Here is a 13,698-nt window from a genome sequence, read left to right as displayed (position 1 = left end):
TCCATGACTATACCCCAGGGAACTGACGTCTATTATTCAGCAATCTAAACCCGATACACAAGACAAACAAGCATGAGATCTTGCAAAATAATGATTCCGAGGACAACGTGAATGCAATTGTTAGGGTGTGATAGATGCATCTGGGACGGAGTTCTTTGGGTCATCTTCTGAAAAGCGGAGATAGATAAACCCGTCGCGTTTGAGTTTCGATGAACCCCGAAATGGATTTAACCAAGTACAGCAAGAGCGTATAAAGGCCCAGTGCCATATAAGGATGGTGACTGGGAACTTGAAAACAGATTCGTAGTGAGAGAGATACATGGAAAGGGATAAAAACACATACATCATAATTTCTATACACCTACATAATATACTTTCCCTGAATAGGTCACTAAAGTGCCAAACATCACCTTGCCTACTCCGATTATTATGGCAGTTAAGCAAACATCACCTAGGTTATTTCTCTGCTCAGTAAAACCCTTATGGTGGTCCCACTTAAATATATATCTTTTATTATAGACAGTTATGGGTGAACTTGACTACATCTTGGCATATTTACATTTTATCCTGTATACCAACTTTACCCGATGCTGCTCAGGGGCCGAAGGGTTAAGATGACCACGACTAAGTTTTAACACAAAATGGGAACGATTGATCTCACCGCCCTACCTTCAGGTCGAATAAAAAGAAAAGAAAAGAAAGCAACGAATTAACGACTGATCTGGCAGTCGTGCCGCAGGAAAACACTACACAGACATCTTTGAGGTCAAGACAACATTGATATCATGACGGCTGAAACCGAACAAACACTAGGGTAACATAAAACAATCAAGTACGATAACAATCCTTATTAAACAATATTTCCCGTAAGATCCTCTCCGTGTATCCTCCCTGGACGTCTCCTATACGACACTACTCCTATACAAAATAACCTTCCCTACAAAATACCTTTCCTACAATTTATCCTTCTTACAAAATACCGCTCCTACACGTTATCCTCCCTACAAAACACCTTCCTACAAAATACCTTTCCTACAGATACCGTTCCTCCAAAATACCTTTCCTACACTTTACCTACTTATACCTTTCCTTCAAAATTCCTTTTCTAAAACATACAGCTTTCCTAAAAAAATGCCTTCTTTTACGCGACATCTTTCCGACACGATACACTTCTCAGTGGCGGATCGGGGGGGGGGGGGCGCAACCGGCGCACGCCCCCCCCCCCCCCATTTATTTTTCGTAAAAAAAAAAAACCCAAGAGAAATAAAAAGAAATAAATGAAATGAAACCCAGAAGTGGCACCTGAAATATTAGTTGCGCCCCTCCCCCCCCCCTTTTTTTTTTTTTTTACAGAATTCCTGGATCCGCCCCTGCTTCTTATATGATACTGAATATTTCTTTGACAGAATCACTTAAATGTGCAACAGGTTTGAGCACAAGGCACTCTGAAAAAAAAATCTGATGCCGGAAAAGAAGAAATGGTTCTCTACAGATCCAAAAGAACGTTTGAGACTGGGAGCGCTGGGTTCTACACTTCTACGACCGCTTAATATGTTCCAGTTCTGCATCAATGAATTGTGACATAGCCCCGGGCAAAAATGATTTTCTCAAACTTTCGCGATGCTATAATTTTATCCATTTTGTACTGAGATCAAACTGCACCTGTTGAAGGTTGTTGAACCGGATTCCTTCACTCAGCTATCAGACATTACCAGCTGCTGCAGACAAAGCCTCTAAATTCCATATTTTGCAATCCAAACCCCACTGTGATTCGTCTGAATTCCACATCTTCCCAACGTCCCGTCTGGCTTCAAATGTTCGGGTTGTATATATAGATATACGAAGCGGAAATAAGTTGGGGTTTTTTTCGGAGCAGAACGATCTTGTTTCTTTTTTGCTCACGTTTGTCTCGTCTGGCTCTGCACGCCACGTGGCGAAACTGGCAAGAGACAAGGTAAAAACCTACGAGAAAAGTTTACCGAAAATTAAATCAAATGGCAGACGATATCTGTATGAACGTCTCAATTTCTTCGCAGCATGCCCGGGGGCAGAAACACAGATCAGTAATATACCATCATGTTTGTTTCTTCTTCTTTTTTTTTCTTCTCGTTCTTCTTCTTCTTCGTCGTCGTCCTCTTCTCCCTTGAAGTGACATTTTGACCCAGTTTCACATATTTTGCGAGGCATATAGAGCTGTGTGTTCTGTCTCCATGATCCATCAAGCAAAATTGTCAAGTAGATGTCTGTGGCACCAAAAATTTTCTTTTGGAGTAGGCGCAACCTTACACAAGATGAATACACAGAAAGCGATCATACAAATTGTTTAAGAAGACGAATTCAACACGTCACTATGACACAAAACCTCTATTCGGTTAATATTCTGGTTCAAGTATCCATACCCCTATTGTGAAAAACTAAAACAAAATCTTCTAAATCGAGGACAACTTTGTGATAATATGGATAGAATGATAAATAAACGAAGATTTAATTATCTTCTTTGTGATCTCAGAAGAGAATATGAGTCTCTAACCAAAAAGAAATATTGATCTTTTTTTTTTTAAATCAAATGACGTCCGACCCTACGACTTTTACCGTGTCGAACCTTTTATGATTATAATATGTTTGCGATTCGTTTTGTTCACTTTTTTGTTTGTTCGTCAGTCTTTCTTGGTAGCCGAGTGACATCGGGTGATGACTTAAATTGTGAAGTCATGGTTTTTGACGGTTTCCTGTGGCATATTTCCTCTCGTTAATTCATGATCACGCTTGACATTTTTTTCCGAGACAATACGATACAAGACTATTTGCTCCTTTCAAAATCATTGAAAAGTAATAATACGGCATTCAAGATCATTGAAAAGTAGGCCTATATGGCATGAAAATGATAACATTTGCCAGAGATTTGATAAGAAATTGATTTAGTTTCTAGGGGTATATGTACAATATAATGCTGAGTTCGAATACATGTATTACTCAAACATACGACCTGTCGACACCGAGCATCTGTCATTGCGTAATATGGGTATATATTTCTATCTCTTTCTTCTTCTCCAACCTTCTTATGTACAACTATGATTATAATGTATGTTATTCTCTTTATAATTATGTCCCTCTGCGCCTCAGAATAAGCTACTAGATAGATGGCGCATTACAAATATGCTGTACTTATTATTATTATTAATATTATTATTATTATTATTATTATTATTATTATTATTATTATTATTATTGGTATCTCTATCTTCACAAGATATCTCTTGGAGATTAATATCACGTCAAGTTCCATCCTGGAACCTTAGACTTCCAGTACTTTTCTCAGGATTCGTGCCGTCCCCAGCAATGCTGCTTTTTGGAGCGTTTGCACTCGATCTGGCACACCAACATCGTCCAAGTGCCGTCGCAGCTGCTTTGGCGTTATTCCGAGTGCTCCAACGACAATAGGGATCACCTTCGTTCTCATATTCCACAGGCGGCGAAGCTCTCTGGCAAGGTCTTGGTACTTCTCTATCTTTTCCTTCTCCTTCTCGGCTACTCTGCTGTCTCCCGGTACCGCGACATCGAGGATTGTGCACATCTGTCGAGCCCTTTCTACGACGATGATATCCGGACGCCTGTGCTGGATGACATTGTCAGTTTGAACATCGAAATCCCACAGGATTTTAACTTGATCATTTTCAGAAACTTTCTGTGGTTCGTGCATATACCATTTGCTCTCACATGGTATTATTATTATTATTATTATTATTATTATTATTATTATTATTATTATTATTATTATTATTATTATTATTATTATTATTATTATTATATTATTATTATATGGTTATCTGAACATCGTTTAATATTTTCTCCGGTTAGAATTGTTGTTATTTCTCATTTGTGTCGTGTTCCCACTATCAAGATTAACGCCGCAATTGAAGTCGTAGTCTTAATGGTGGAGTATACAACAGTGGCGATCTTATCAGATCTTATCAGATCTTGATGTCAGTTGTGTCAATCGTGTTGATCGTATACTACAAAGGAAAAATTTGGACGGTTCAAAGATTGTCTATGATCAACATTATTTATCGTCAATGCACAAATGAAGAGTCTTTAATCATAACATCAGATCATACTGGATCGTGATAAAGTACGAAAGTTTGTATCCAGTAGTACAGCTGCTTCCAAATCGGTGATCGCGACCAACCTTGGACAAGATAAATAACACGAGACGCGCTGCGATCTCCCATGATTTGTAACGATATGTGGCCCCCTGTAGAGAACCATTGCTCACGACCTCACACAAATGACTCACGAGGAGATACGCGTTGATACGAGTTGATACGAGTAGATGCGAGTCAGACGAGTAGTCACGCTTTTGCATGGACGCTTACAAATTCTTACGAGTTCTTGCGCCAACATGCACACGCTGGGGACAAAATTGAATGCGCCTTATTCTACGCTTGAAGAGAGCACTTTCAACGAATGGCTAGTAATTATTGAAGCCTTCGAGGTATGCCACCAAAGGCATCAGAGGACTAAAGGGAAAGGGAAGGGTTATCCCGCCCCTGAGCCTCAACCAGCCCAATCAGGGGCGGCACCAGTGGAGGCAGAAGTGGCGGTGGCGACCACCCCACCCAGAAAACGAAGAGAAAGTAAAGAGTAATTACTTTTATTGAGCGAAATGAAGAAATCGTTTAGTTTCTTGTGAGAAATGAGGTCCTCTATATCAAATGTGGGTTCCAAGAATGTCACCTATATGAGGGCGGCCTATAGGCATTACAAAAAAAAAAGGAAACAAACTTCTACGATCGCAGATAAGAACGGCCAATCGTGGCGCTCGTAACGGATTGCACAAAAGTAGGAACCTACATTACAAAAATATTAGTCACAAATTACTATTGACATGATAAAGCTGTCTACGTCTTTTCGCGTTTGTTCATATGTGCTGCCCTTGTCATAACAATCATAACAATCCTCATATGTGATTTAACAAAATTATCACTGCTAGATTTCAATTTCATTTTGTATGCACTTCTCAATTTTGACTACGTTTATCAGTCGTCGTGGTTGACGAAATTAATATTCTTGTCACAGTTAATAGGTTCAGCTACAGTGCCGGTCTATTTGTCTATACTATATCTGTTAAGGAAAGAAAATTCAGATTCTTCAGCCCAATACAGAGAACAACTGCCAGATACAAGGTGGAGGTATATGAATCAATTTATTCGTCTGTGATCTACAGCTCTCAAAAGTTCAAGTCTTTGGGCGTCAAAACCCTTTAGTGTTTATGTCCTAGAGGAAACGTCTTTCTTCGATAGTTTATTTGTTTTTGCTTTTATTTCTTGTTTTTTGTTTTTTGGTGGGTTTTTTTTTTGCAAAATTTTTGTACATTTTTAGAGGGCGGCGAGATGGCTCAGTCGGTAGCTTATCGGCCTTTCAATCGAATGTCTTGCGTTCGGGTACTGGTTCGAATCTAAGTGAGTCTACACTGAGCAATGTTGTGTGTTATCATACCATCTGGTGCAGGCAAAACAGTCTGTCACTTGGATAGGACAGAAAATGGATCGAGGTCCCGTGTGTGACAGAGTCACATCCCGTGCACATTAAATGGATTGGAAAGTATTGATTGAGGTGAGGATTCAGCTTTTGATTTTTTTTTTTTGTGTGTGTGAGATACTTACAAAACCTTTAAAGAACATACAATTCTAAGAGGAATTCAAAGTTTATTTGACGACAATCGGTTTTGAAATGGTGGAGAGATCAAAAAAAAAAATCAAAGCAAAACAAAGCACTCCTAATAAAAGGTGGGTCCCATCTTTTTAGGATAGCTTTGTTTTGATATCTCAGCTATTTCAAAACCCTTTTTTTAATCAAAATGAGTGGTAAACTTTAATCTTCTCTTAGAATTGGATGCTCTTTCATATTTCATAAGAGGTTTCTGATTATCACCACCAAACAACGTTGGAAACCTGAAGCCCCATCTCAACCGAAAATGTATCATCCTTTTAAAGATCCCCCGTCATCCATTCACAATAGGGAGCTTTAGATTTTAGACGCGCGGACGTTCAAAGGGGAAAAACATGGTCTGAGCGTGCGCAGTAACTTGACGTGCGCTATTGCGCATGCTCAGATCATGTTTTTTTTTTTCCCCTTTGAACGTCCGCGCGTCTAAAATCTAAAGCTCCCTATTGTAAAGAGCAGGGTGTATAAACTCGATGAAGTGGTCCACCGCAAGTACTCACAACAGGGCACCGTTTCATGAAAGTTGTCAGCGCTGACAAGTTGTCAGTCACTGACAATCACCATAGTAACAGTCAGTGACCAGAGCATCTCAGCCAATCAAAACCAAGGATTTTACTGAAATTGTCAGAGACTGACAACTTGTCAGCGCTGAATAAATTGATGAAACACCCTCCTGGACTCCATGATACGTAGACCTGCTATAGTACAGATGAATATGGGCTATCCAGCCATCTTCTCAGATGGAAAAAAGAAAACAAATAAACAACAAGCACATTATATTTATTTCGAATGCAAATGCACTAGAGTCCATACACCTATACATTAAACCAAACATATTGCGTCCGCTATACCCAAGTCGCAACCCGAGTCATGCATTTCTACGGACCTGTCTTCTTTTCAAATTCATCTGTTACAAAGATTGTCATGGAAACGATGACATTTCCCTCACTAAGATAAACAAGGGGCGATGTGAAATGAGGTTAAAGGGAGCAAAAACCAACTGCAAAAGGAAACAACAAAAATTGTAGAGCTCGAATCGGTATTACGTATTGATCTGCTGAAGGGTTTTTGGCCAACAATGTGGAGAATTCATTTCACAATTCAAGGGCAAACACGTGTCTAACTTGAAAGCGGGTTAATTTGAAAGGAGCATGCTTCTGGCCATTCATTGTCATGCAGAATGCTTATCGCCAACAACGGAAGGCTGTAGATTCGCCGGGGCTAGATATAGCAGAAGTTTATGGTTGTAAAGACAGGAAAGGCCTCTTAGAAACAAACACCCCATTGCAGAAAATAGCTTACCGCCACACCGCAGGATGTGTTTCAGTGATAAAGGGACATTGAGCTAATCAAGCGTTCTATTTTTCGAGGGAAGTTTTAACAGCTCCGACCAGTATACAGTCACAAAAGGGCAACCAGTACGTTCGTCTGGGCTGCACGATCAGGTTCTACAGAAAACCAGAATCCACCTTTAAAGGGCTACGAATAATAGAAGTATAAAAGATTTCATTACAGTAGCGTCAGGTGTGGGAGAAAGGTAAACATGCTAGGGTTACCCATTTTTATTTGAAGGTCAGGTTTTTGTCTAAATAATTATCCTTGTTAAAATAAACGATCAAACATACACACACATACAGCACGCACAGACACACACATATCATTTTGAGAGAAGAATTGTAAAATATATATGAAAGGTTTGTTGATGACTCCTTTAATATCACAGAGTCAGTCAACGCAGTGTCCTACGATTATAAAGACCTTTAAATAAAGGTCACCTCTTTCAACTGACTGGTTCTTTGCGTTTCTTCTGATGTACGTGGTTTTTTTTTTTTTGCATGCTAATTATGCATATTTTTTTTTTCAGGAAGGACGTGCAATAAGCTCGGTCATATCATGTACTGGACGTACGGACAGTCACATCTGTTTCATTTCTTTTATTTTCTTCGGTCTGCTTCAATTTACGCAAACATTTCCTTTAACTTCAACTTCGGAGAAGAAAAATGCCACATAACGAAGGATTCGTTACAGTCTCGGCCATACCCGAACCAAATGGGCCCTGTTTACTGATCTCCACCTGTAGAGCGGTCGTGTATTTTCAATAAAAACACACGTACACAGTCGCTCACTTGTTTCAGCGGCGACCTGCCGAACCTTAATTAAGACAAGCTGTAGTGTGTTTTCTACCCTTGAGCTCCCTCGTTACTGTTGAATCAACCTGTGCTCGACCTATGCTTCATGGTTAACGGTCACGTTGACTTTGACCACAGGAAATGTAAACCATGCAAAAAAGTCCCTGAGTAGCCGTGGGTAAAAGTAAAAAGAAAGCGTGAAAATTAAAACATTAGTAAGGTTGTATGCTCAATGGATTGCCGGTCAGAAAACTTAATCAGAATCCAACTTTAATAAACGTACTTACCAGGTCTGCGGGGAGGGGAACCTGTAATGATCACACAGAAAATATGGAGTGTAATTTAGGCTCACTATTTTTGACATGCTTAGAATTAAGATCTTCTTCTTGTTGTTCTTTAAATCGTGTGTAACCGAACAAATTTAGATTTTTTTAAAAACAAATTCCCAGTAGACCTCATTGAATTAAAAGACATGGATTTTCTCACTGACAGAATCAAAGTAATTCACCTGGGGCCTACTTTCTCGTAAACATGTAAAGGAGTGTAAGGAAATAAAAGAATATGATTCTCATTGATCAATAGTCTACTTGAAAGGCTTTGAAATGAAACGCAAACTAAACAAGTCTAATTAATACATTGTCATTGTTAACATAAATCCTCTCATTTGGTTCTGTGTATGGAGACTAGGCCGGCCAGTATGCAGCTTTAATCTGACTGAGAATCAGATGTCGGACTGCGTGTCTTTTCACCCAAGTACAACGTGTTAAAAAAAAAAAAGTCTAGCCTTCGTTCAATGAACCGCTTCCTTTCGAGCGTTTCCTCTGTACACAAATTATTCTTGACGCGTATGACAGATCGTTGAGAGCTGTCGTAACCACAGTTAATACGTGGTGTTAAAGGAACTATGTAATGCTAGCGCATGTTGGCTTGTGTTGCTTCATGAGACCTCAACCTTATTTATGTGGCCAAATTAATTTCTGAATGCGTGTTATATATTTTGTATCAATATTTAATTCAATTCAATAGTTTATTTATTTACATTAAAAAACATGATTCAAAGCGATACAAGTTGTCAATTAGACTTTCATTCATCTGATAAGGACAGTTCGTCGAATACAATATAAAGTATATACAGTTGTATGCACGAATGATGTTAAAAAAAAAATCTTCGACTATTTTTCTTCAGATTCATGATAATGATTTACAAAAGACATTGCAGGGAATCATGCAAGTTATGCTCGGTTTAGGGGAAGGCGCATTCCACTGTCTTTTGTTAATCATACCAGTACTTTAGCAATGATAGACAGATGACGTCACAGGCAGAATCTTGGATTGGAATTTTTTGTGTTCGCATCCAAACAGTATGAAGAAAAACAATAGATAGAAAAAAAAAATTGACACATTTAGATATTCATTCGGCCACAAAAGTGATGATCAATGTATTATATATGAGTCAATACAAGTCAACATGAATTTGCATTGCATAGTTCCTTTAAATCATCCGCTACGTCTCGAAAGCTTGGACATGTTGTGTGGTTTGCACCAGCCGTAGCTCACTGACAAACGGAAGGGACTGATATGACCAAAGCAAATCTCACGATTGTTTTACTGTCAAAGAAAAATTTCCCACAGTAATGGGGTCTTGGTGAAACCAACAACAATGCATTTTATTGTTTGAATCACCATTGCTGATTGGAGACTGAAAACGAAAATAAAACAAATTTCGGCAATCGACCCAAAAGTTTGTTTCCAGGTCAGGTCGGGCTTGGCGTCTGGTGTGGTTTGGTTCGGCGACTCATTGTAAAAACCAACGCTGCATCGAATGTGCCAATTATGCAATTATGAATGAGACAAGCAGCAAATATCCTGGACACGGAACATCCCTCTTCTATGAAAAAAAAAGCAAGAATAGTTGCTTGAGGCAAGGAAAACATGCCATTGTGTTCAATGGTGTAAGTTTGCTCTCGTCACTTCCTCTAGGAAAAGAGAATGACAGTTGATTCAACGTGCTTTTTACAGTGTGATCACTGAGGTATCAGCTCCATGGTCTGATAAAGAAAAGTGTTTTCTTTTTCTTCCCTGAAGTGATGTCTGTACAGCTGCACACACACACATGCTGTCAGACAAACAACCATACAAATCGTATATTTATGATGATAAATGACAAAACAGATACAAACGATCTACTAAATGGGTTGTCTGTTATATCGGTTCCAGATTTAGAGTGGAAGAATTCCAAATATTCACATATCGAAAAGGTGGAGTAAACTTTGAAAGAACTAAAGGCCTGTGCATTGGCTGCATTGTGAACTCAAAAGGTGTAGCCTGTACACTGAAAAGCTTGTTGGCTCAAAGACAGTCTCAAAGACCCAATAGGTATCACACTCAAGGGCGCACGTACACAAAGACATGGGCACTCAAACGCTACAGGTACGCTGGAATGCTAACACACTCATAGGCATTGTATACTCTCAAAGGTAGGTAGGGCCTAACAGTCTAACCTGTCTTAGCGGTCACCTGTCTGTAGAAGTCAACTGCCGCATACGGCCCCTAACCCCCCCCCCCCCCGAGAAAAGCCATGTTAAAGACCCTGTTTATAGCTGCCATCTGTATTTAACGGCCACTTTTCCATCTCCCTCAGGTTGCCGCTATAGACAGGTTTGATTGTACATGTGTAACGGCATATACACGTAATAAGTATAAAGATGCATACAATAAGAAAGACGTGCTTTCAAAGGCATATAAACTCAAAAGCATGGTATATAATTCATAGCATTGAAAATTTATACGCTCGAAAGGGTAGACAAGGAAAGAAATAGAAAAGTTACAGGCCTATGAAAATTACCATCTTATTTATTATCAGAATAGCTAAAAGATGTCCTTTCCAGGGAAAAACCATGAACTTTAAGAGTTTCTTATCATTCTAAGTGATGTAATTGGTGATGTGATGTAAACATATTGCCTGGTGTCACTATTACCTACACACAGACAAGAAGACGTGTTATTCATTATGAGTCAAACTAATACTTCATCATGCACACGTGACCTCTAAAAAGGGCTTCTACTGCCTATGGGACAGGCCTAATATCATGTGACAGGCCTGATATCACCTGACACATCTCCCTAGATATCTACACCATGAGGAAATGCCGACAGTCTGCTTGTCGGGACATCCGGGCACTTACGTGTGCATTTGCCGACTTCGTTCCTTTTCCAGCCGTAGCAGCAGTCACGTCGGAAGGCCCCGTAGCGGCAGAGGACGTTCCGGCCCGACGAGGGCTGGTAGGATGAAATCGCGTTATTCTGTGGCCTCGAGAAGTAGGGTCCTCGGTATCGCTGTGATTGGTGGATGAAACCCCTGAGAGGGAGAGAAGCAACAGGTGGAAGAAAAGAATGAAGTGACGTCACAGGACCGTGAACAAACTTTGAGCAACTCACAGAAAGGTTCTGCCGGGTTGATTTTTTTTCCCTAATTAGGAATTGACATTGCAGGATAGTTGGACACATTGAAATGCAACTGGAATAGTACTCTAAGCAGAGTTGTTTTATTCTTAACACAGCGGGTACACATGAAAGTACATTTAATTTTCGATATCATATTCACAATACTGACACAAACATTGAAAAATGCAAAATCTAAATCGAAAAGGATGAAAGCAGCTCTTCCTCGGACTTCTGACAAGATGACATCAGCATTAATTGGTTATCCAAACATACAAGGTGCATGTTTCACAATACATTCATTGTAAAGTATAGAGCGATCGATGTACTAATATTGTCTCCATTAATCAAACGCAAAGATTGAAGTGGCACCGGAATGTGTCAAATGAGTTGCGAGTTGCTCTCCAATACTCTCTTACAATTCTGTACTCCCTGTTTTTGTTTCCCTGGTGGGTAGATAAGACACATGTTTCGAAGAGCTGTCATTATATCATAATTATGCACATTCTCTCTGAGATACTTTGAACAAGTTCCTCTAGCTTGGGTTACTAGCACCCCGGAAATGGTCATATTACTTCATAGTGGGTTACACGATCATGTGTAAGACTTCAAGCTGTCTTCTGCAGTAGTCAGTATCAACCATGTCAACTATATAAAGTTCAAAAAGTCGTTGACAACGTCAGCGACGCAGACGCGTAACCAATCCCTCTTAACAGACCGGAGGACCTCTTCTGTCCCTCGATAGAGCAGTTTCATCTCGTTCCGCCTTATCATTTCATCCTTCCCGTATTGATGAGAGATAAGTGGAGCTGGATTCGCCGCACCGTAAACGGCTAGTCTTTCGCTAATCGACATCATTATTCCGTAATTCAGTCCCTCCGACAGCGATTAGTTGATTACATCAGCAGTCAGGATACAAGCCGCACGGAACATTTTGGTCTCAGTCGCAAGATAATATGCTAAGCAGTACATGACCTAGACAGTTAATATCTTACATCAAGGATGTATTATGGAATATAAGTCATAATGTGCCTGATGACGATATCTAAGGTTTGATTAATATTCCTCAATGAGGTTCTGTCATTTGGATCATTGTCTTGTTATATAGGAAAGGAGACTCCATTTTTCCAGCCAGGCATGTTTTCGGCTAATCATGCCTTCATGCCGAAAACTGGTTTTCGTGTCAACAGAGGGGAGATAATAAACCAGTTTGCCGAAGTCCAGCAGTGGGGAATTAGATTTGAAAAGTCTGACGTAAGGTTTGGTGCATATACCATTCACTAATTCACGTTCGCGGTGAAATAGAGACGGTCACTTTAAACCCCACTAAACCTTAGTATCATAACATGGCTGCCGATTTAGAGTGGCAGCAATCCAAAGTGTCCTCAGATCCAGTGATTCTTTAAATCAACTTATTGTTAGCATTGGGTATAAAGATAAACACAACAAGAAATTCCTAATGAAAATTCACCCCCACATTCTACGAAATCAATTCAAACAGTAATGGTATTGCCTTCAGATTTTATTCTAAAGATGAGAGCTATGTTGAGTGTCGTTTCTCTTAAAGACCTCTTTGATTTTTATTCTCCATCTAAAAGCATTACTTTTATACTATGTAGTTTGCTAACAGAACCAAAACTTGGTATGACATGTATCTCGTTTCAACATCTGGGGAATGTTGTTCTTGTAATTTCTTTGAAATTTTTATTTTCCACTCGCAGAACCATGGTTTATGCCAGGAAATTACTCTAGAATGAAACAGTCGACATGGCAGGAAGGAAATGCGCCATAAGTCAATTAAATAATTACAGACTTTAGTAAAAAAAAAAAATTAATAAATAAAAATAAAAATAAAAATTAAAAAAAAAATGTATTTTTGCAATGTGTCAAGAAAATGTCAAGACATGCTTGCCTGTTGAAGTTTCACGCTAGACAGAGAGACATGCACATTCAGAGCTAAACAAGAAAAACTCACAAATTGAAATCAAGGAAAGAGAAACCGCTCTAACTATACACCTCGGTGTGAAAAAAGAAAAGAAAAAAAGCGGCATTGCATTGTAAACGCCTGCCCTTGTCACGCTATAATTCCTAGTACATTTTGTCCAATTCATTCTATCATCTTTACAAGGAATTACACGGTTGTTGTGAAATGGCTCCTTGCTTTACGTTGTCAATATGCACTCAGTCTCTCTTGTCAAAAAAGATTAAAAAATGATATTTCAAAGCCAAGGCTTTTGCACGCACATCGTCGCACACACATAATATGCGAGTTTCAGGTCATTTACAAGTGCCTGACTTCACGGATGAGTTGAGTAAGGAATCACATCAGTCCATTGTGTGTTTCCTGAACAGTCTACAGTCTAGATGATAACAGGAAACATTAGAGACGGCCACTCTCACAAGT

General features: G+C 39.4%; 1 protein-coding gene across 1 annotated transcript in view; it reads right to left on the bottom strand.

The window, feature by feature from the left end:
* Positions 1-12,149, bottom strand: part of LOC140234903 (uncharacterized) — an 85,615-nt gene extending 73,466 nt beyond the window's left edge. Inside the window, exons 1-2 of the mRNA XM_072314944.1 lie at positions 12,013-12,149; positions 11,039-11,211 (exon numbers count right to left, since the gene is read on the bottom strand). Of these exons, the coding sequence (XP_072171045.1) occupies positions 11,039-11,211; positions 12,013-12,149 (310 nt within the window). The remainder of the gene's footprint in view (positions 1-11,038; positions 11,212-12,012) is intronic.
* Between the last annotated feature and the right edge of the window lie 1,549 nt (positions 12,150-13,698).

Source organism: Diadema setosum, chromosome 11, assembly GCF_964275005.1.
Source record: "Diadema setosum chromosome 11, eeDiaSeto1, whole genome shotgun sequence".
NCBI lineage: Eukaryota > Metazoa > Echinodermata > Echinoidea > Diadematoida > Diadematidae > Diadema > Diadema setosum.
Note: the sequence above shows the minus strand (reverse complement) of the source record. Positions and strands in the feature narration are given on the sequence as shown.